This window comes from Mobula hypostoma, chromosome 3 (assembly GCF_963921235.1).
Source record: "Mobula hypostoma chromosome 3, sMobHyp1.1, whole genome shotgun sequence".
Classification (NCBI taxonomy): Eukaryota; Metazoa; Chordata; class Chondrichthyes; order Myliobatiformes; family Myliobatidae; genus Mobula; species Mobula hypostoma.
The window spans coordinates 18,988,731-19,012,520 of NC_086099.1; the positions used below are offsets into that span (position 1 = coordinate 18,988,731).

The 23,790-nt window shown below is 41.3% G+C and overlaps 1 protein-coding gene across 2 annotated transcripts in view; it reads right to left on the reverse strand.

Annotated features, from left to right (window-relative positions):
* ubap1 (ubiquitin associated protein 1) overlaps positions 1 to 23,790 on the reverse strand; it is a 56,490-nt gene that overhangs the window by 19,578 nt on the left and 13,122 nt on the right. For both annotated transcript variants that reach the window (XM_063042746.1, XM_063042747.1), the window contains exons 3-4: positions 20,492 to 20,619; positions 14,746 to 15,684 (exon numbers count right to left, since the gene is read on the reverse strand). In XM_063042746.1, the coding sequence (XP_062898816.1) occupies positions 14,746 to 15,684; positions 20,492 to 20,619 (1,067 nt within the window). The remainder of the gene's footprint in view (positions 1 to 14,745; positions 15,685 to 20,491; positions 20,620 to 23,790) is intronic.

A 23,790-nucleotide genomic window follows, 5' to 3' on the forward strand; every position in this document is an offset into this window, starting at 1 on the left:
TTAACTTCACATCCACTGTGTCAAATCTCTGCTCAGCATATCAATGAGACCGCCCTCTCATTTTTCCAAAGTTAAGAATATAGGTGTTATGTCTTTACTGATATGGTTTGTTATTTTGTTTCTAATTACTAGATCTCACTGCTTACTTGTAAGTTCATAGCTGTTGTTGACTATTTATTATTGACTGTTAAGAAATTAACCTTCATCGCCAGGCCACTTTTATATCCTTTATATATTTAGTCACTATTAGTTCGAAGCACTTTGTTGGGAGTCAAAGGAATTTTAATCAATATCTGAATCTATCTTTCATAAGAACACAGAGAAGTACTGCCTTTTTACTCAGATCCTTGCGTACTATAATGTACCGGTGAATAATAAAACTGCCTTCAAACTACAACTACACAGGGCTGCAATCTACCCATCTGCCTAGCTTAATAAAATGGGACAACTCTTGAGCAAGGGCAGAATAATAGGTCCATTTAATTGCCTCCATTCCAGACATCAACCCAGTGAATCTCTGCTGCACTCCCTCCCATTATATTCCAACTTGCCTATCCACTTAGCCTGTCCATCCCTCAAGCTAGCAGACCAACTCAGCTTTAAAGGTATAGAATCAGATATTAAGCACAAGTACCAATCTAGTGAAACTACAACACATAGCTACATGCATGCTCAACAATACAAGCAGCAAACTATAAAGAGCTAAGCAACCTATAACCTATTGGATGATATCAACAGTCTGCCCTGCAGCAGAATTCCAAGTGGACAATTAAGATGGCTAGGTGAACTCTTGTGTATATTCATTCTTAATATTTGCAGAGACTAGCATGCAATGGGGAAAATACATCAGCCATTGGTGCCAAGTAGATGAGACATACTGGCTTCCAGTGAGTCCCAACATTATGAAAATACTTTTGAAGACATGCTTATAAGATTTGTTTGCTGTTCCAGTCTCGCTCCTGAACAAACTGCTGACACAATGGATCTCATTCAGCATTGATCATTTTGTGCAATGCAAGCAAAGCTCAACCTGCTGACAAGTGATCCATGATTGAGCACAGCAATGGTTTATGTGTTGAAAATACCAATGCCAATTCTTCATTTTGATGAAGCACACGTTACTATGATACTAGAGTTTGGAACTTTGGCCATTGCAACTGTTCACTGTGTCACATCATTAATACAAAATGGATGAATTCTGCATTCATTCAATATGACCAGCCTTGTGTAGCTGTGCAGAAATGGGCATCACTTTAACTTGTGCAATGCTACAAAAATCTAGAAGGGCAGTATTTGCTTGAAGTGCAATTTTTAAAGTTAGCACAGGAAGGCTCTACGACAGATAGTCAGAACTTCCCGATGCATCACTGGCACCAGACTACCCACCAAAGACAGAGAAGTGCCAGAAAAGGTCCAGTAACATCAGGAAGGATCCCACCCACCTTGCTCATGGACTGTTTGTCCCACTCCCATCATGGAGGCGGCTTAGGAGCATCCACACCAGGAGCACCAAACTCAAAAACAGCTCCTTTCCCCAAGCACAAAGGCTGATCACCACCTCCACCTACTAACCCACCCCTCTACACTCCCTCCCCAACCACTACTTTATCATTTCCCATCAGAGGCACCTTGTATACAGTGCCTAGAGCCACTTTATGGACAATCTACGTACTAAGCTATATTTTTTTTATATTTGTAACATTTTTATCTTATTGTGCTTTTTGTGCTGATTATACTTGTGTGCCCAAGAACACATGTCCCACCACACCAGTGACTACAGACCAGTGGCACTGACCGCACAAGTTATGAAATCATTAGAAAGACTGGTCCTGACACACCTCCGGACTATTGTAGATCCATCACTGGACCCTCTGCAGTTTGCTTACCAACCACATATTGGAGTTGAGGATGCCATTATCTTCCTGCTTCAACGGGCTTGCACCCATCTGGATGAGCCAGGCTTTTAATACCATGTGACCTGCTTTACTAGGGAGTAAGCTCACAGAGATGCAGGTGGATGCGACACTATTAGAGAGTACTTGTCCAGACGGCCACAGTATGTGAGATTGTAGAGCTGTGTATGAGATACTGTGGTTAACAACACTTGGGCACCTCAAGGGACTGTCCTGTCCCTCTTCCTGTTCACCGTCTACACCTCTGACTTCAAAGTCCTGCCACCTGCAGACATTTCTGGACAATTTGGCAGCTGTGGGCTGGGTCAACAGGCTGAGTACAGAAGAATCGTGGACAACTTTGTTGAGTGGTGTGAGCTGCATCACCTGCAGCTCATCGTCACTAAGACAGAGGAGTTGCTGGTGGACTTCAGGAAGGTGAAAACACCCTGCATTCCTATCTCCATCAAGGAAACGGATGCAGAAGTCGTCCGGGGCTACAAATACCTGGGAACTCACCTGGACAATAAACTAGACTGGATTAAAAATACAGGGGCTCCGTACAAGAAGGCACAGAGCTGACTGTACTTCCGCAGGTGGCTTCAGTCATTCAGTGTCTGCCATACTATGCTGCAGATGTTCTACAACTCAGTGGTGGCCAGCATTCTATTCTACGTTGTAGTCTGCAGGGACAGCAGGGTGAGAGCGGCTGATGCCATGAAGATCAATAAGTTGGTCAGGAAGGCTGGTTCTGTTCTGGGGGGTGGAACTGGATTCCCTGGTGGTTGTGTCTGAGAGGAGGATGCTGCAGAAGCTTTGGAGTAATATGGACAATCTCTCTCACCCCCTCCATGACATACTGGACAAACAGAGGAGCACATTTAGTAACAGACTGATTCCACCGAAGTGCACCACTGAACACCACAGGAGATCCTTTTTCCCTATGGCTATAAGACACTACAACTCCTCCTACTCAAGTATATAAGTAGATGGTTTCATTGCACATCTGTATTTTGCACCATTACTGTTTAATGCACATTTTGTATTCTTTTTTATACCTCAGTGCTTACATTTTGTATTTTAAAGTATCAATTTCTGACTGAGCAATCTTGCAACAATAATCTCCTTCAGGATAAATAAAGTTTTATCTTATCTTATCATGACATTAAACAATATTGACTCTTGAAAATAGTCAAGTAACCATTTCAAAAAAAACCCTGCATAAGATCTATCTTGGTGTTTAAAGAGTATGCCATGATCAATCTACAGAGATTTGAGTAAAAGCTTAAAAAGAAATTGCCTTTGATATTAATGCTCATGCTTGATTTTTCAATGATGAAATAGGATTTTTCTAAAAAATAGTAATACATTCCCAAACCAAAAGCCGTGGATGAACCAGGAGGTATGTTGTTAACTGAGGGCTAGATCTGTGGCATTCAAGTCTGGCGACCCAGGCCTGTACCAGAAAACCAGGTATGATTTGCGGGAGTCTATTTCAAGGGCTAAGAGACAATATTGAATGAGGTTGGAGGCGACATCGGAAGTACGACAACTCTGGCAGGGTTGCAAAGCATTACTTCCAACAAAGTGAAACCCAATAGCATGAATGGCAGCGATGCTTCACTACCAGATGAACTCCACGCCTTCTATGCCCACTTTGAAAGGGAGAATATAACTACAGCTGTGAAGATCCCTGCTGCACCTGATGACCCTGTGATCTCTGTCTCAGAGGGTGATGTTAGGTTGTCTTTAAAGAGAGTGAATCCTCACAAGGCAGAAGGTCCCAATGGAGTACCTGGTAAGGTTCTGAAAACCTGTGCCAACCAACTGGCGGGAGTATTCAAGGACATTTTCAACCTCTCACTGCTACGGGTGGAAGTTCCCACTTGCTTCAAAAAGGCAACAATTATACCAGTGGCTAAGAAGAATAATGTGGGCTGCCTTAATGACTATCACCCGGTAGCACTCACATCGACAGTGATGAAAAGCTTTGAGAGGTTGGTCATGACTAGACTGAACTCCTGCCTCATCAAGGACCTTGATCCATTGCAATTTGCCTATCACCACAATAGGCCAATGGCAGACGCAATCTCAATGGCTCTTCACACGGCTTTAGAGCACCTGGACAAGACAAACACCTATGTCAGGATGCTGTTCATTGACTATAGCACAGCATTTAATCCCACAATCCTGATTGAGAAGTTGCAGAACCTGGGCCTCTGTACCTCCCTCTGCAATTGGATCCACGACTTCCTAACCGGAAGACCACAATCTGTGTGGATTGGTGGTAACATTTCCTCCTCGCTGACGATCAGCACTGGTGCACCTCAGGGGTGTGTGCTTAGCCCACTGCTCCAGTCTCTATATACCCATGACTGTGTAGCTAGGCATACAGATTTGGTATGTCAACAAATACACTCAGAAACTTCTATAGATGTACTGTGGAGAGCATTCTGACAGGCTGCATCTCTGTCTGGTATGGGGGGTGGAGGGTCTACTGCACAGGACCGAAAGAAGCTGCAGAGGGTTGTAAATTTAGTCGGCTCCATCTTGGGTACTAGCCAGGACATCTTCAAGGAGCAGTGTCTCAGAAAGGCAGCGTCCATAATTAAGGACCTCCAGTACCCAAGGAATGCCCTTTCCTCACTGTTACCATCAGGTAGGAGGTACAGAAGCCTGAAGGCACACACTCAGCAATTCAGGAACAGCTTCTTCCCCTCTGCCATCTGATGCCTAAATGGACATTGAACCCTTGGACACTACCTCACTTTTTTAAAAAATATTTTTTTTTGTACGATTTTTAATCTATTCAATATGCATATACTGCAATTTATTTATTTATTATTATTTTATTTTGTTTTTTTTCTATATTATGTATTGCATTGAACTGCTGCTGCTAAGTTAACAAATTTCACGTCACATGCCAATGATAATAAACCTGATTCTGATTCTCTAGTAAATCTAGCTTATTTTAGCACAACATATTGAAACTTTGTCAACTACTAACAGCAAATGATCGTCAATCCTGAAGGTAGGTTGAACTGCAGTGTTGATCCAGAGCTTTGCATTAATTCTCCATCCAACTCTGGTATATTGATCTGTGGCCTGCTGAGAACACTTACAACGAGGGTCAACACAAACTTGAAGAAAAGCACCTCAACTTTATTTTGGGCAAGGTGCAGCCTTCTACACTCACACTAGATTCCACAACTTCAGGTAGCTCAGTTCCGCTGTCTGCATCATCTGACATCAGCCTGTTTGTGTCTTTCTCTTTTTGTTTCCTTTTGTGCGTGGAGGACATGTCTGATGAGCTTCTTCTCAATTCTGACATGCAGCCTGAATTGTTAGTCCCGTTTCTCTTCCCACAGATGAAGACTGAGCTGTTGAGTACTAATAGCATTGACTGAATTCATTTCCATTTGAAGTACTATTTTGTCTTTTTTAATCCCCTGAAATGACAGTCAATTGAAACTTAGTGTGGCTCCAGTATAAAGGCCTTGTAGGTTTTTTATTCCCATGACTGTACCTGAATACAGTCATCAGAAAATCGGAGTTGGTGTTGCAACACCAACTCCGATGGATAGGCCATGCCATTCGGATGCCTAACTCACGAATCCCCAAGCAGATCCTTTACTCTCAGTTGAAGGTCATAGAGACCCTTGGTGGGCGAAGGAATTAATTCAAGGATTACATCAAAAATCAGCCTGAAGAAAGTCAACATTTTGTCTAAAAGCTGGGAAGACATTGCACTCAATAGATGCACCTGGAGCAAATCTGTTCGAGAGGGACAAGCGACAGCTGCAAAAGGAGAGAATGAACAACCAAAAAACCCAACCACTAACCACATCCACCACTTACTTATGTCCACACTGTACCTATGCGGATCCCAGAGTGGCCTCTACAGCCACCAATACACAACCCCTTCGGAGAACACAACTTGAGTGATCACACTACTTTTGTGAATAAATAGCAAGTCTCAGATTTCTGCAATCAGTATTTTTGGACACCAACAGGCCAAACAAATGACCATTTATGGAGAACTCAACTGCAGTCAACAGATTTCAATTTTGGAAAGGAATTAGCAACATTAAAAAATACTGAGCAGTAAATTTGCCAATATACATTGTGGTTTGGTTTCATCCACCCCCCATTCGAGCCACGTTTTACCAGGGTACCATCGAGAGTGTCCTGCCCAGCTGAATCACCTCTAGAATAGGAATTGCAAGGCAGTTGATGCCAAAACCTCCTTGCAATAGATTGTGAGGACTGCTGAGTGAATTATTGGGGTCACCCCCCACCACCCCAGCTAGGTCAGAAACCAGAAGCGCTGCGTTTGCAGCACCCCTAGCATTATCCAGGACTTCTCTCATCCGTTTCACAATTTCTTTGACGTCCTACTGTTGGGTAGAAGGTACCACAGTACAAGAACAAGGCTAACAGCTCCTTTCCCCCAAGCTGTGAGACTGATGAACACCCTGCTACCACCCTGTACACACTATATATGACGGTGCCAGTAATAATACTGTTGCATGTTGTATGTGCACTCTGTCAACTTGTACATTTATTGAATACTTTTATTATCTATTAATATTATGTTATTATTTTGTGTCGTATGTGATACATGTACTGTAATTTGCAACTTGGTCCCAAACCACGTCCACAATCTGTGATTTGTGACTGGGGTTAGTGGAGGGCAATTAATCCTAAATTCAGGAAATCTCAGCTGCAGGAATTGCATAGGGCAGTGTGCTTGACACTCTTTCTCATGACTACCATCGGGCAGGAAGTACAAAAGCCTTAGGATCCAACCTTCAGGTTCAGGAACAGTTATTACCCTACGACAAACAGGCTCCTAAGCCAATGTGGATAGCTTCACATACCATTACTCTGAACTGATTCTACAAACTGCAGACTCACTTTCAAGAACTGTTTGCAACTCATGTTCTAAACATTCTTTTGCACATTGGTCGTTTGAGAGTCTTTGCTTGTTAATGTATAGTTGTACATAAATTCTATTGTATTTATTTTATCCCATAATGTCTGCAAGAAAATGAATCTCAAAGTGGGCTATAGTAACATACACACATTTAGAAAATAAAACTACTTTATTCAAGGAAAAGTACCATACAGCTCAGTAATTGATCCATTGCCTTTTTAAAGTTCAAAGAAAATTTATTATTTACTTTGTAAATTTATTCACCTTAAAATTATGACCTCTCATATTAGCCATTTTCATCCTGGGAAAATGGCACTGGCTGTATATTCTATCAATCTTTAACATCTTACACACCTCGATCACTTTTTACTTATTACTGTGAGGCTAAATACAACTCTAATATCATATTTAAATTTGCTAATGGCACCATTGTTGCTTGCTGAATCAAAAGGGGCGACGAATTAGCAGATGGAAGGAGATTGAAAATCTGGCTGAATGGTGGCACAACCTCTCACTCAAATGTCAGAAAAACCAAAGAGCTTATTGTTGACTACAGGAGGAGGAAACTGAAGTCTATGAGCTAGTCCTCATCAGGGGATATGAGGTGGAAAGGCTCAGAAACATTAAATTCATCAGCTTTATCATTTCAAAGCATCTGTCCTTCTGCTACTACCCTTCCCGTAATACCATGCGTTCTTATCTTGTTAAGCAGCTTCATGGGCAGCATCTTTTCAAATTACTTCTGCAAATCCAAATAAACAACATCTATTGACTCTTCTTTGTCTAACTTACCTGTTATTTCCTCAAAGTATTCAAAAAGATTTGTCAGGCAAGATTTGCCCTTGAAACCATGCTGACATTTGCCTATTTTGTCATGTGTCTCCAAGTATCCCGAAAGCCATCCTTAGTAATAGACTCCAACACCTTCCCAACCACTTAAGTCATGCTAATTGCCTATAATTTCCTTTCTTCTGTCTATCTTCTTAAAGAGTAGAGTGACATATGTAATTTTCCAGTCCTCAGGAACCATTCCAAAATCTAGAGATTCTTGTAAGCGCATAACTAATGCCTCCACAATCTCTTCAACTACCTCGTTCAGAACCCTGGGATATCGTCCATCTAGTCCAGGTGATTGATCTAACTTCAGACTTTTCAACTTTCCAAGCACCTTTTTCCTTAGTAAAAGCAATCCTGCCCCAACAATCTCACATTTCTTGCATTCTGCTAGTGACTTCTAACGCGAAGACTACTGCAAAATACTTGTTCAATTTGTCCACCATTTTTTGTCCCCTATTAATATTGCTCTAGCATCATTTTTCAGCAGTCCAATATACATTCTCACATCTCTTTTACTCTTTGTATACAAGGTATCTGAAAAAAACTTTTTGTATCTTACTTTACATTATTGACTAACATTTCATCTTCTCTGTTTATGGCTTTTTTAGTTGCCGTCTTTTTTTAAATATAAAGCTTTCCAATCCTCTACCTTCTCACTAATTCTTACAATATATGCCCTCTTGCTTTTATGCTATTTTTGACTTCCCTTGTCAGCCACGGTTGCCTCATGCTCCTTTTAGAATACATCTTCATCTTTGGGATGTATAATTTCTGCACCTTCCGAATTTCCCCCAGAAACTCCTGCCATTGCTGTTCTGCCGTCATCCTTGGCAGTATCTGCTTCCAATCAACTTTGGCCAGCTCCTCTCTCATGCTTCTGTAATTCCCTTTACTCCAATGCAATACCGATACATTTGATTTTAGCTTCTCCTTCTCAAACTACAAGGTGAATTCTATCATATTATGATCACTGCCTCTGGTACAAGACCATCTACCTTATTCCGTATACTGCATGCATTCAAATATAATACCTTCAGTACTGTATTCATCATACTTTTTGATATTGGCCCCCGTTACACTTTAACTCATCCCACTAACTGCTATTTTGCCATATCATCTGCCTGTCCTTCCTCACTGAATCTAGTTGTATACCAACTGCCCAATCCTTAGCCCTATCACTCTGGTTCTTAGCCCCCAGCCAAATTAGTTTGAGCCCTTCCCAACAGCTCTAGAAAACCTGCCCACAAGTGTACTGGTCCCCCTCGGGTTCAGGTGTAACCTACCCTTTTTGTACAGGTCATAACTTCCCCAGAATAGATCCCAGTGATCCAGAAATCTGAAACCCTGCCCCCCACACCAATTAATCTACCAAATCATCCTAGTCTTATCCCCACTGACATGTGGCACAGTCAGCAATCCAGAGATTACTACCCTGGATTTCATGCTTTTCAGCTTTCTATCTATATTCTTTCTTCAGGACCTCCTCCTTTTTTTTTAATCTATGTCGTTGGTACCTTGACTTATGGTTGTTCACCTCCCCCCACCCATTTAGAATGCTGTGGACCTGATCCGAGATGTCCCTGACCCTGGCACCTTGGAGGCAACATACCACCCAGGTGTCTCGTTCACATGTACAAAACTTGCTTTTTGCTCTTCTAAATATGGAATCCCCTATCACTACTGCACTACTCTTCCCCCTCTGCCCTTCTAAGCCACAGAGCCACACTCAGTGCCAAAGACCCAGTCGCTGTGGCTTCCACCCGGTAGTTGTCACCAAACATTATCCAAAGCAGTATACTTATTACTGGGGGGAATGGCCACAGGGGTGCTCTGCACTGGCTGCCTATTCCCTTTCCCTCTCCTGACAGTCATGCAGGTACATGCCTCCTGCAACCTAGGGGTGACTACCTCCCTGTAGCACCCATCTAGCACCTTCTCAGTTTTCCATATCAGCCAAAGGTCAGCGAGCTGCAGCTCCATTTCCTTAACATGGTCTCTGAGGAGCTGCAGCTCAATGCACTTCATGCAGATGTACAAATGTTTGTAGTTATCAGAGAGACTGAAGGTCTCCCAAAGTTCCCACATCTCACAGAAAGAAAATACCACTACTTCCAGACCTATTCTCAGTGCAGTAGCTAGGAAATAACATTAAGAAAAAACTTTCTAAAAACTTACTTAGAACCTCTGCCTGTGCCTATTCTCACCTAAGCCTCTTGAGCCAAAACCAGACCACTCTAATACTGCCCCACTCATACAATGGTTGCTCTGCTAACACCTCCTTTCTTTTTATTGGCCCCCTGCTAACCAAGAAGGACAATGACTATGGTATTTTTCATTTTGTTATATAGGTGATGCTGGTGCTGAATGTCAAAAACAAGTGTTCAGATAATCATTTGGGTTATTGTAGATAATAATTAGGGCTTTTCACTTGTTGGAGCAAATGTTTCTTATTACTCATCAGCCATGCCCCAATGTTATCTATGTCTTTTCCACCCCAACAGCTCCTGAGAAGAGGTAGTGAGCAAACTTTTTGAACTGTTGCAGTCCTTATTGTGAAAAATTCTCAAAAAGACTGTTGAGTATGGAGTTCCAAGATGAAGGAACAGTGTTGTAATTTCAAGTCAAAATGCTGCACCGCCTGAAAGGGAACATACAAATGGTTGTGTTTTCATTCCTTTCTTCTTTTTGAACATTGATGTTAGGATTAGAATTAGTATGTACTCTAGTAATACATTTTATCTTGACTTTGACTTGTTACTGAGCGATGACTGAGATGAGACTGTTTGTGGCAGTTAATTGTCCCATTGGATGTATTTCTGGCAATCTTCCACAATGTCAGGCAAATGCCAGTCTTTTAAATGAACTGGAACAGTTTGTGGACCGGTACAGTCAATTCTGGAGTAAAAGACTTCAATGCTACAGCTAGGATAATAACTGCTTCCATAAATTTTCCTGCATCAAATGCCATCAGCCTTTTTTTTTCCCCACCCCTCATATTGCATGGTATGAATCTAATTGGCTTCTACGATGGTTAGGTTTCAGGAGGAAAGCAAAATGGCTTCTCACACCTCTGGTTAATCATTGTTGTGAAAATTTTAGCCCTCTTTAGCATTCACATGGATCCTGACTTCATTAAGAATGGGTATACTCCTGGTGCTCACTCCTCCCATAAGTGTCTATGATCATTCACAACTAGATGTGGGAGAAACTATTGAGCTTTGATCTGAAACCTTAGTTTTTAAAAAATTTAGTTCATTTAGAGATATAGCACAGTGACCAGCCCTTCCAGCCCAATGAGCCCACGCTGCTGAATTGCACCCACGTGACCAATTAACCTACTAACCCGCACGTCTTTGGACTGCGGGACGAAACTGGAGAACATGCAAACTCCCTGCAGAGCAACAGAAATGAACCTGGGTTGCTGGTTCTGTAATAGCACCAGCCGCAGCTTCATCGGGTTGACATCAGACTTGCAGCAGGTCTGTCAAGGACTGCTCTTAGCATTCCCTTCTGTTCGCTTCATTGAACCAGTGTTGAGTGTATCAGTAGAATGAATGATATGCTACATGGTTGCCAATGTTGGCCACGTTCATTTCTTCTCCTGCCACAGTGCCTCCTGAGAGCACGGTTTTCAGCTGATGGTTCTATTTTACTCATCTAAGCATGGTAATCGAGCCACACAACACGATGGAGAGTGTTTTCAGTATGAAGAGGGGATTCTGTCACCTGACGAACTGTGTGATGTGTTATTTCTACTAATGTAATCATGGGCATATGAATTATTATACATTTATCTGATGTGCTCACTGCCTGCTGTGACATTCAGCCGACTCAGTCTCCAGTGGTACTAGCAAGCCCTCTTGTCAGAAGACGGCTGCAGCTTATTTGTAGGTATGCCGGTGCTGCTCCTAGCATGCCCCTCTGCATTCTTCATTTCACTAGTGTTCACTGCAATGAGAGAGCGAAGGTTATGCCTGTCCACGTTGGTGCCAATAGTAGCAGTGTTCATTTCTTTCACTGCCACAGTACCTCATGTGTGCCCAGCTTTTAGCTGACAGTTCTGCAATATTACTTTAATCAAGATTGTATGGCCATACAACACGATGGAGGGTGACACATTGTGGCTTGGTGAAAACTTTGGAACTCCTTACCCAAAAGGAACTGCGGGAGGGCCCTCACCACAAGATCTGATTTACTGCTGTTCAAGGTGGTAGGCTGCATCCATGTTCTTAGGGGCAATTGGGAATGGTCAATAAAAGTTTTGCTGTGATGCTACTCCTCAGGAATGAATAGGCCCTACAGTACTGTAGTGATTAAACATAGAAACATAGAACATAGAAAATAGGTGCAGTTGTAGGCCATTCGGCCCTTCGAGCCTGCACCGCCATTTATTATGATCATGGCTGATCATCCAACTCAGAACCCTGTACCCGCCTTCCCTCCATACCCCCGATCCCCATAGCCACAAGGGCCATATCTAACTCCCTCTTAAATATAGCCAATGAACTGGCCTCAACTGTTTCCTGTGGCAGAGAATTCCACAGATTCACCACTCTCTGTGTGAAGAAGTTTTTCCTAATCTCGGTCCTAAAAGGCTTCCCCTCTATCCTCAAACTGTGACCCCTCATTCTGGACTTCCCCAACATCGGGAACAATCTCCCTGCATCTAGCCTGTCCAATCCCTTTAGGATTTTATACGTTTCAATCAGATCCCCCCATAATCTTCTAAATTCCAACGAGTACAAGCCCAGTTCATCCAGTCTTTCTTCATATGAAAGTCCTGCCATCCCAGGAATCAATCTGGTGAACCTTCTTTGTACTCCCTCTATGGCAAGGATGTCTTTCCTCAGATTAGGGGACCAAAACTGCACACAATACTCCAGGTGTGCTCTCACCAAGGCCTTGTACAACTGCAGTAGTACCTCCCTGCTCCTGTACTCGAATCCTCTCGCTATAAATGCCAGCATACCATTTGCCTTTTTCACCGCCTGCTGTACCTGCATGCCCACTTTCAATGACTGGTGTATAATGACACCCAGGTCTCGTTGCACCTCCCCTTTTCCTAATCGGCCACCATTCAGATAATAATTTGTTTTCCTATTTTTGCCACCAAAGTGGATAACTTCACATTTATCCACATTAAATTGCATCTGCCATGAATTTGCCCACTCACCCAACCTATCCAAGTCACCCTGCATCCTCTTAGCATCCTCCTCACAGCTAACACTGCCGCCCAGCTTCGTGTCATCCGCAAACTTGGAGATGCTGCATTTAATTCCTTCATCCAAGTCATTAATATATATTGTAAACAACTGGGGTCCCAGCACTGAGCCTTGCGGTACCCCACTAGTCACTGCCTGCCATTCTGAAAAGGTCCCGTTTATTCCCACTCTTTGCTTCCTGTCTGCTAACTAATTCTCTATCCACATCAATACCTTACCCCCAATACCGTGTGCTTTAAGTTTGCACACTCATCTCCTGTGTGGGACCTTGTCAAAAGCCTTTTGAACATCCAAATATACCACATCCACTGGTTCTCCCCTATCCACTCTACTAGTTACATCCTCAAAAAATTCTATGAGATTCGTCAGACATGATTTTCCTTTCACAAATCCATGTTGACTTTGTCCGATGATTTCACCGCTTTCCAAATGTGCTGTTATCACATCTTTGATAACTGACTCCAGCAGTTTCCCCACCACCGATGTTAGGCTAAACGGTCTATAATTCCCCGGTTTCTCTCTCCCTCCTTTTTTAAAAAGTGGGGTTACATTAGCCACCCTCCAATCCTTAGGAACCAGTCCAGAATCTAACGAGTTTTGAAAGCAACGCTATTATAGTTTAGGGCATCAGAGTTCGGAATTCAACTTGAATGCTGCCTGTAATGAGTTTGGAGGTCCTCCCCGTGAGCTTGTAAGTTTCTTCAGATGTCCTAGTTTTCTCCTACATTCAAAAGACATACCTGCTGTTGGGTTAATTTGGTCATTGTAAATTGTCCTGTGATTAGGTTAGGGTTAAATAGGGGTTGCTGGGCGGTGTGGCTTGTTGGGCCAGAAGGGCCTGTTCCACACTGTATCCCTAAATAAAATGAAACACATCCATAACATTAACACAAATCAACTGGGTGGAAAATACAACTTACTCACTGATGTGATTCAATGTAAATATATACATGCAACACTGAAACAAACAGCGGTTTGTTTCATGTACACTACCAAATTAAAATAAACCTGTGGAGGGTCATGCGTGGAGAAAAGTGTAGTACGAAATAACCATTTTCTAGTGCAATGCTGAATGTATAAATAGCATCTTCTTCAGGCAGGCAAAAGCCAAGAACAGTAATTGGACTATAGGATACTAATGTTCTGAAAGAACTACGTTAGATTCAAAAATTAACTTATTCAATCAACTTCATTGCAATGAACTGTACAACAGGAAACAAAATATTTTTGTCACTATTCTTAAAGATTTGAACAACTGGGGTGCAGATGGTAGCCGGAGCGCACCCAATACATCTTTTAAGAAAAAAGCTGAAATAAACAAGCTAATTAATTAGGTGCCGCCCAGAAGCCAGTCTTCATTAGAGGAACTGTGGTGGAGAGGGTCAATAATTTTAAATTCTTCGGCATTAAGGATCGACGTTTCTCTCTCTGAAAAGTGTCAGAGGATCTGTCCTGGGACCAGCACGTAATTGTCATTACAAAGAAAGCACGGCAGCGCCTACACTTTATTAGAAGTTTGTGTAGATTCAACATGTCACTTCGATCCTGACAGCCCTGACTTTTCAGCCTGTCTGTGCTGGCGATTAAATTGACCAAACAATGGAACAGCTAAAGGCTCCAGCGCCCTGGAAAGAGGAGTGAACATCGTGTAGTGCAAGCGAAATCGGCAATCGCCTCTGATCTGGGTTGACATTTACGTGCCGGGCAGCACCTAATTAATTAGTTTGTTTACTTCGGCTTTTTTCTTAAAGGTGTGCTGGGTGCGCTCCGGCTACCCCTGCACCCCTGTGAACAACTGAGAATTTGTTTGAGGAACCAACAATCAGAGTTAAAAGCTAACTTGAAAACAGTTTCTTACCACTTTTGCTACATGTTGAGAGGACTGCTCTGTTCCAGTTGTTGAAATAACTGGCGGAACCTCACACTTGGAAGACGACGCTGCTATGTTATCAATCCCGAGGTCAAAACTTGACGAGGAACGCGTGGATACAACAGGGAGGTCATGTCCATTCAAACCACCACCTTTGTACTGTTCACAGTTCTTTACTGAACTAAACAAAGTGCCATTGGGTAGGCTTGTGCTGTGGAAAGTGCCAGCAAGCTTAGCAGTCTTCCGCTCACTTTCATCAGAATCCAATTTAGGAAAGGACAAAGATTTGATATTGCTGACAGATGAAGCATGTGGGAGAGATACTTTGGCAGTAAAGGGCACTTTTTCACAGCTCTCCAACTGTGGCAAATTGATGAGGCCATTTGGCTTATGAAGAGATTTGAAATCTGAGACAACCTCCTCAGACGAGGCCTGAACTTCTGGGCTCGGTAGTGCATCTGTGTGTCCCACAATCTGCACGTCCAGGCCATTATTCAATTGTGGAATGATCATTGGCCGTGAACTTGCTTGAACAGCGAGAATATTTTTGAGTTCTTCTTTATCATTGAGTGTTTTCAATTCCAGTTTATCAAAAGGATCCTCTTCACTTTCAAAGTCTGCAATATTGAATTTACTTGTGTAGGGGGGACTTGGATCTTTTTGCTTCACCATATTGCTGTTAGCTGGCAATGGAGTTAAAATTTTGCTGTGCCTTAAGCCGGCAAATAACGGATTAAAAGGCAGTGAAACTGTTGAAGAGTGTGATCCATCAGTGGATTGGATTTCACTTTTTCTCCCCGTGAACACCTCACTTTCAGGTGTCATGGAAGGAGCTTCCCTGTTTAAACTTGCTGCCTTTTGTGCAGCTTTAATCCGTTTTGTCTCTTCAGCCCATTTTATTGTTCGCTTCTCCAAAGAGAAATCGTACTACAAAAATAAGAGAGAAAACAGCACGATTAAAAACAGTAAATAACTTTAAAACATAGCTAACAATCCCTTTGCTAAGCCAGCCAAGAAAATTACCCAGGTAAAATAAAATAATTATACAGGAAATGTGAATCAACCACTGTGAATTTTAGAAAAGTTTTTTTTCCCCCAAGACATGGAATTCCCCTTATGATAGCCTCATTGACTGGTACTCTGTTTATGGTTTAATTGCATTCAATTTCCAGCTTTAAACTCACTGTAAAGCAGTCTAACTGAGCTGGCCTATACACCCAACATGGACAAATATGACAGAAATACTCAGCAGGTCAAGCCGCAACAGGGGCGGGGGGGGTGTGTTGGAGGTGATTATTTTTAGTAAAGACCCTCCATTAGAACTGGAACTAGACAAAGTAAGGTCAGAATAAAGCTGACACAGAACAGAGGAGAGATGAATAGGACAAAAGAAAGTGGAAATAGGGTAGAGAATTAAAGGGAGAGGCAACTGAAAACACCACATCTTCCTGGCAGGCCAAACTGAGGGAACCAGACTTGCAATTTTTTTGACCTACAATTTATAGTCAAATCAGATTATTAACCAGGATAAATGTATAAGCTTTACAAAGTAGACGTTGTGAATATGTTGGAGAGTTAGTGGTGTAAATGTTTTTTTAAAATTATAACAAAAATTGTTAGTTTCATGCTTTATTCTTTATTGTTCAGACACTGTACGGGATTGCAAGAGGCTGCAAAGGGTTGTAGTTCCATCACAGACACAACCCTCCCTGTTACTGCAGACATCTTCAACAGGCAATGCCTCAAGAAGAGGGCATCCACCTCCTGGAACCCTCAACACCCAGGATATGCCTTCTTCTCATTATCACCATCAGGGAGGTGGTACAGGAAGCTGAAGACCCACACTCATCGATTCAGAAATAGCTTCTTCCTATCTGCCATCAGGTTTCTGAATAGCTCATGAACACTACTTCATTATTTTTTGCACCATTTATTTTGTAATATATAGTATAATTTGCACCGTACCACTGCTGCAAAACAACAAATTCATGACATAAACAAGAAATTCTGCAGGTGCTGGAAATCCAGAGCAACACACATAAAATACTGGAGGAACTCAGAATTTTCCAGTGGTCCAATATTCTGGTATTCTCTGATATTTTTGGCTAGCTTACCTTAATATTTCATCTTTTCTCTCCTGATGGGTTTTTTAAGTTGCATCTATTGCTTTAAAAAGCTTCCCAATCCTCTAACTTCCCACTAATTTTTACTATACTATAAGACCTCTCTTTTGCTTTTATGCTGTCTTATCACCCACGATGGACTCACCCTGCCTTTAGTGTACTTCTTCAGCTTTGGGATGCATCTGTCTCGTGCCTTCTGAAGTTTTCCCAGAAGCTCCACCCATTGCTGTCCGCCATCACGCCTGCTAATATTCCCTTCCAATCAACTTTGACTTGCTCCTCTCTCATGCCTGTTATTCCCTTTACTCCAATGTAATACTGACACATCTGACTTTATCTTCTCCCTCTCAAAGTGCAGGGTGAATTCTATCATATTATGATCACCACCTCCCAAGGGTTCCTTTACCTTAAAGCTCCTTAATCAAATTCAGTTCATAACACAACACCAAGTCCAGAATTGCCTCTCCCTGAGTGGGCTCAACCACAAGCTGCTCTAAAAAAGGCTGATTTTCCCAATCCACATGCATATTTAAATCCCCCATGACTATTGCTCTCATTACATGCCTTTTCTATTTCCTGTTGAAATTTATATCTCACATCCTGGCTATTGTTTGGGTCTCATGCATAACTCCCCTCAATATCTTTTTACTCCAGCAGTTTCTTAATTCTACCCACAAGGATTCTATATCTTACAGTCCTAAGCCACCTCTTTCAAAGGGTATGATTTAATTTTACCAAAAGAACCACCTCAACCCTCTGCCTACCTTCCTGTCCTTTCAATACAAGCTCCCAACTATGATCCTCTTTCTGTCACTTCTCAGTGATGTCCATAATGTCATACCTGCCAATCTCTAACTACAATACAAGATTATCTACTGCATTCCGTATACTGTGAGCATTCAAAAATAACACATTCAGACCTGTATTCGTTATGTCAGAAAATAAATACTTCTGGGGATTTCTGTCATGAAACATTTTCAACTTTCAGGATGAATTTATCTAAAATCACTTCCTCAATACATATAGGTTCAAAACTAGCTTCCAAACCTCCAGTTCTGGTAACAAATTTGCCCATACTTAGCAGCATGCAAACAGAAATGAAGTTAAATAGTATCTTCTTTGATAAGAATCTCAACAATTTTATCTTTCCGGTATACCAGATTCAGATTTATTTATCACACGTACATTGAAACAATCAGTGAAATGCGCCATTTGTATTAACAATCAACACACTCAAGGACATGCTGGGAGCAGCCTGCAAGTGTTGCTACATATTCTGGCACCAACAGAGCATGCCCAGAATGTTCAATGGTAACATACAAGCTGCAGCAACAACAACAACAGAACAAAACAAGACAACAGAGGCAAAAGAAGCTTCTTTCCCACCCTTCCACACAAACAGGCCACCTCTGGATCTCCAGTCCTTGGTACCAGACTCTCAAATGTTAGGCTGCCAACTGCCAGTCCATGGACCAGACTGATAGACTTGACAGTCAGGCTCCTTCCTCTGGACTCACCACGTTCTGGACTTCAACCTTCAGCTTTACCCTCTCGACTTCACTGATCTCTGGGTATCGACTCGCTAATCACAGGTTTGACCTTTGGTCTTTGACCTCAGGAGTTGCTGATCATGGGTTTGACTTTCGGGCCTTGACTTCTGGACTTGCACAGAGCTCTAGGAGGTCCCAATCCTCATGCCTACCACCCATACAGACCTCTGAATCAGGGCTCACTGATCTCCTCTATGCCAGTGAGCCAACCTCTGGGATCGGAAGACCCTTGTTCAGGATTGGAAAGGAAGTGCGAAGACACCAAAATAAAATGGTTGGGGGGGGAGAGAAGTGAGATAGCTAGGTGATAGGTGAAGCCAGGTGGATAGGAAAGGTAAAAGGGCTGGAGAGGACCATAGGGGAAAGGGAAGGAGAAGGGAAGCTAGGGGGAGGTGATAGGCTGGTGAGAAGAGGTAAAGGGCCAGAATAGGAAATAGAAGAAGAGGGGAGGAGGAGGGAATTTATTTAAACCAGAAGGAGAAATCGACATTCATGCCAGGAGATTGGAATGCAAGTTGCAGCCCCTCCACTCTGAGAGTTTCCTCATCTTGGCACAAGAGGCTGCCATGGACTGACATGTCAGAATGGGAATAGGAATCAAGAATTAAAAGGTTTGGCTTGACCTCTGCTCCATCCACCAAACATCAACTCAGGTTTTCCTTCTGCAGATGCTGTCTGATCTTTAGATTTTTCCTCACTGCTTTTGAAAATGCACATTCATGACAGATTTCTTGCATTTCTTTTGATATTTGGTATTACTTTGTTATTCCATTTGGACAATAGACTTCATCACCTTACTCTGGTGTAGCAAAGCTTCATAGGACAAAAAAAAAACACCTCTATTGGATCATTTTGTTTCGAGTGTCTTTAAAACAAAACAAAAATCAGAACAATTTTCTTCAGACAAACAAAGTTTACATTACAAACTGGAATTAAAATTACAGGAAGCACAGTAAGTAAAATATTGACCATTAGAGCCGTGACTGGTTAATCCTGTCACTTTGCTGCTTGCCAAGTGCCCTGCAAATTAAAAATTTTCAAATAGATATCTAGCTCCCACATGCAAATTATTATCTAATCTGTCAAAAACATTGAAGAATTGTACTTCTTGTACTTAATCTCACTTTACATGGGAGGCATTCAAGGCCACGTGAATGGATCAGAAAATGATCACTGAATAAACATCACAACAAATAAGAAATTATGCTGAGATAACTGTTTAGTAAGTTGTCCCAGATACCCTAAGTTTTCTGATTTAAATAGTTTCGTTTGATGCAAATTATCAAATATAGAGTCAAATAGGGAAGGATTAAATCTGCAGTAGTAGCTGTGAACAGTAGAAATATTAAACAGATTGTGTAAAAAGACAGACTTCATAGATTAATTTTTAAAATACTAAATACTACATATACTGAAATAGCTAATGATGAGGAATAATAGATTTTAAGGGTAAACTGTGACAACAGGAACAAATAAAGTGCTGAACAGTGCAGTTAGAATCAGAATCAAGTTTAATATCATTGGCACAGGTTGAGAAATTTGATGTTTTGTGGTGGCAGTACAGTGCAATACATTAAAATACTATAAATTACAATAAAATACATATTAAATTAGATAAGTAGTGCAGAAAGGGGAGAAAAAGTAGTGAGTAGTGTACATGGGTGCATTGTCCATTCAGAAATCTGATCCAGTTAAGACAGAGCCTTACACATGCAAGTTTTATGCTACTCTGCTAAACTATGCTGCAAGTCTTGTTTAGCTACAGTGAAACCCCCAAGATTAATAAAGTATGACTATGACTATACCAAAGACATTACAGCTTGAGAACAGGAGAAAGTTGACATTTAGTCAACTGTACAAAAATAGACAATGAAAGAAATCTATTATTTCCACACTTAATAAGCAATATTAGTGCTGGATCTTTTAAAATAGAAAGCTGCACAAAACAATGAAATCAATACTAGTCTGAAAAAGAATGCCTTCTTTACAATATAAATATTGGTATTGTATTCACGTCAGAAAATCAGATATATAAAACAATTTAAGATTTGTTATACTTACATGGAACTCTCCAAGTCGTGTAGAGTAGTCTGGTATACAAAGTCCAATAGGAAATCCCACTTTGGTTGGAATCTTGAATTTATCACCAATCTTAAATGTGACATCATCCAAATAACTAACACCTGCACCTGTTTAAAAAAAATCATATGCTAATAAAGCATTCAAACTGATATTTATTATTTCTAAAAATTGACCAGAGTATTTGTACTTGTATTTGTTTCTCTTATCATTGACGTGAGTTCATAAATTTAAGTTTCTGAAATGGAAGAACATCTTTAAATTCACCTTAATTCCATAAACACTTTGTTACACATCTCTAATTTAATTGTATTCCATTCCCACCAGCATATACATTGGTATTAATCTATCCAAATGCCTAAGAATTCAATTAGTTTCCTTTTTATCCTTTTAACCTTGTACATTGGGTTGTGGGTAGTAGTTAAAATGACAGTTTCAATTCACAACATAGTACAGCAGACTCCCACAATATGGAGGAGGCTTTCTTAGAGAACAGACTATGTCATGATTTTCTGTAATATAAAGCCACAGCTTCTGTAATGCATCAAGAGGGAGAGCTGAAAAACAATATTGGTGTTCATCTATTTACTTCCCCTCTCCCCTCCACACTAAATCCACAAGAGTGAATTTCACTCTGCACGTCAAACTTTTAGGTAGTGATTCTCAAGAGCAAACTTTCATAACACTTAATTGTAAAGTGGGGTCGTCTGTATCGCCATTTGTTTCTGTAATCTGGGATAGCACTTAGGAGAAGTTGTCTCAGGTTCTTTCATATTCAACAGGAACACAGATTGCACTGTACCTAGCATGCACCTCGCAATTACTGTCTGTTCTAGCCCCGCAGCTGAAAGAAGCTTCAGGGGGTGAGCAAGTCTCAAAGTCCTCAAGGCCTCAGTGCTGCACTCAGTCCATGAGGCAGAGTGGGCCATAAGCAATACTGGTGTTGGTCTGTAAAAACATATCACCCCCATGGTAAATTAAGAGTTTCTGCAAATGCTGGAAATCCAGGGCAACACACATAAAATGCTGGAGAAACTCAGGTCAGGCAGCATTTACGTTAAGGAATAAACAGGCTATGTTTCGGGCCGGGACCCTTCATCGGTCCTGATCCAGATGCTGCCTGACCGGCCGAGTTTCTCAATCATTTTGTGCGTACAGCTCTGATGGTGTTTTGACAAGGTTCATTTACTGTTTCCAAGTCACTTCATTGAGATTCTCTGAACCAATCATCAGTTTCACCCTCACCAACCCCTCCCAAGTGGTGGTTATACATTTTTGTACTCTTAGTTTTAAGTTATACTGTACATGTTACTGTAGTATTTCAGACATCCCACCCTCCAAAAACTCATTTCAGGGAGGTAGCACCATCAATTTGTGGGAGACTCCTGGAACTTCCGGGAGAAGTGAGATGTCTGCAATAAGAGTAGCTCCTTAGCAGCTAGACAGCTAGTTTAAATAATGTTAGCTATGCTAATGAACAAATGACACCTGTTAACCTCACTTCAACATGTCTTTTACAGTCTTAACCCACCATGGGCAATAGAAAAGTCACTGTTGCAAACAGTGCAGCGAGCAACACTGTCATTATTTTTGACCCCTATTAGGCAGGGGTACACTTTAGCGTAGTCTGGGGTGACGTACGTTTTATATTGTCTTTTTTTTGGAACACTCTGCCATGGTGTGCGTGCACTCTCTATCTCGCGCTCGCTCTCTCGCTCAAATAAAAAAAAATCAATTTCTGGGATAGTGTATATAATTTGCGGGCATCAGGAAGCCGCTATCAATATGCGGGAGACTCCCAGAACTTCCGGGAGAGGTGGGCTATCTGGTATTTTTTTGTTGCACCACTTTTGATTGAACTGCAATCTTTCCATCATTCTGCCATTTTTCTATTTGTCACATAGTGTTTCTGAGCTTCACAGGAATGCAGAATTTCACTGCACCCTGGTGTATATGACAATAAACTAATCTAAACATTTATGAAAATCAGAGGCATTCAGAAACAGTTGAAAAATAATTAAAAATATAATTTATTATTTTTCCTTGCTGCACCTTGAGGTGTATCAGGTGGCGACCTTCCCGTTTCTTTAGCATTTTGTCTGTTTTGTTTTGAGGCACAGTTTTTAGCTCGATGTTTAATCCAGTACGGATGGAAAGTATGCAAGGAGCTGGCTGGACTTGAACCCAGGATCACTTGCCTCGAAGTCTGGTGCTGATGTCACTTCACCACTGGCCGACTAATTAACTGAGGTAAATTATTCAAGTAGAACGTCAAACTACTTGCTTTTTAAATGAACGGCAGTGAATGGAGGAATGCTACATGCACCAGATATGAAATGACCTGAAGCAGTACTCCTGTTTTTCTCTCTCCAACAAAGTTGTTTCCTGTTTATATCTCATCTGCAGTTTTTTTTAAAATTTGCTTTCAGGTTTGGAGTGTATGTGATCTTTCAGCTCAGACCATTACAGTGCTCCTTGGTTCAGAGGGAGAAACTGGATCTGCTGACCTCCAGCATACTTCATAGTTCCACACAGCACAGTGCAGGAGCAGAAATCTACCCAAGTAGTTAGCCATCAGTTTTCTATTTACTTGCTAGCTAGTTATTACACAATCTGGGCCTTTGCTCTAATTTGCTGAATTGCCTTAAGGAATTTAATTTTATTTATAAATAAACATGTCCCATGTCACCATGCTGCTATCAGAAGCTATTTTATTTCATAATACAAGTATAATGAAGACACAGATAGTTCTATTCATTTAGCAGGATATAGGAGGAGTCTGGAGTTTTGACAGAAGGACATCTGCAACCATTGAAAATGCTAAATTTAGACTGCCATTGTAAAACTGCACTTCAGGAACAAAGCTAACTTTAACCAGTAGAGTTACTTAAGAAAATATTTTGTTTGTTTTAAAAAGATGATTACAAAAATGGCCATGATCTTTACTCTCCTTCACTCTGATGGATTAAAACCAGCAACTGTTGAGAGATCAAGGAACCAAAGGTTATCATAGTATATTTAATGAAGTAACTTTGAAACATACAGTACTGTGCAAAAGTCTTAGGTATATATAGTTTGTAAATCTGACGAGAGAAAAAGGATGCTGGGAATGGTGAGGATGGAGTGCCACAAAAGATACAGAGAAGGAGTGCCAAGAGCAGAGGCTGGCGAGGGTTCAAACCCACTCAGCTCTGAGACACCAGGCAAGGTCATTTGATTCCAAACAATTGGTTTATTGATCATTACAGAATCTCTCTGGTGCTTCCTGCTCCCTTCCTTCT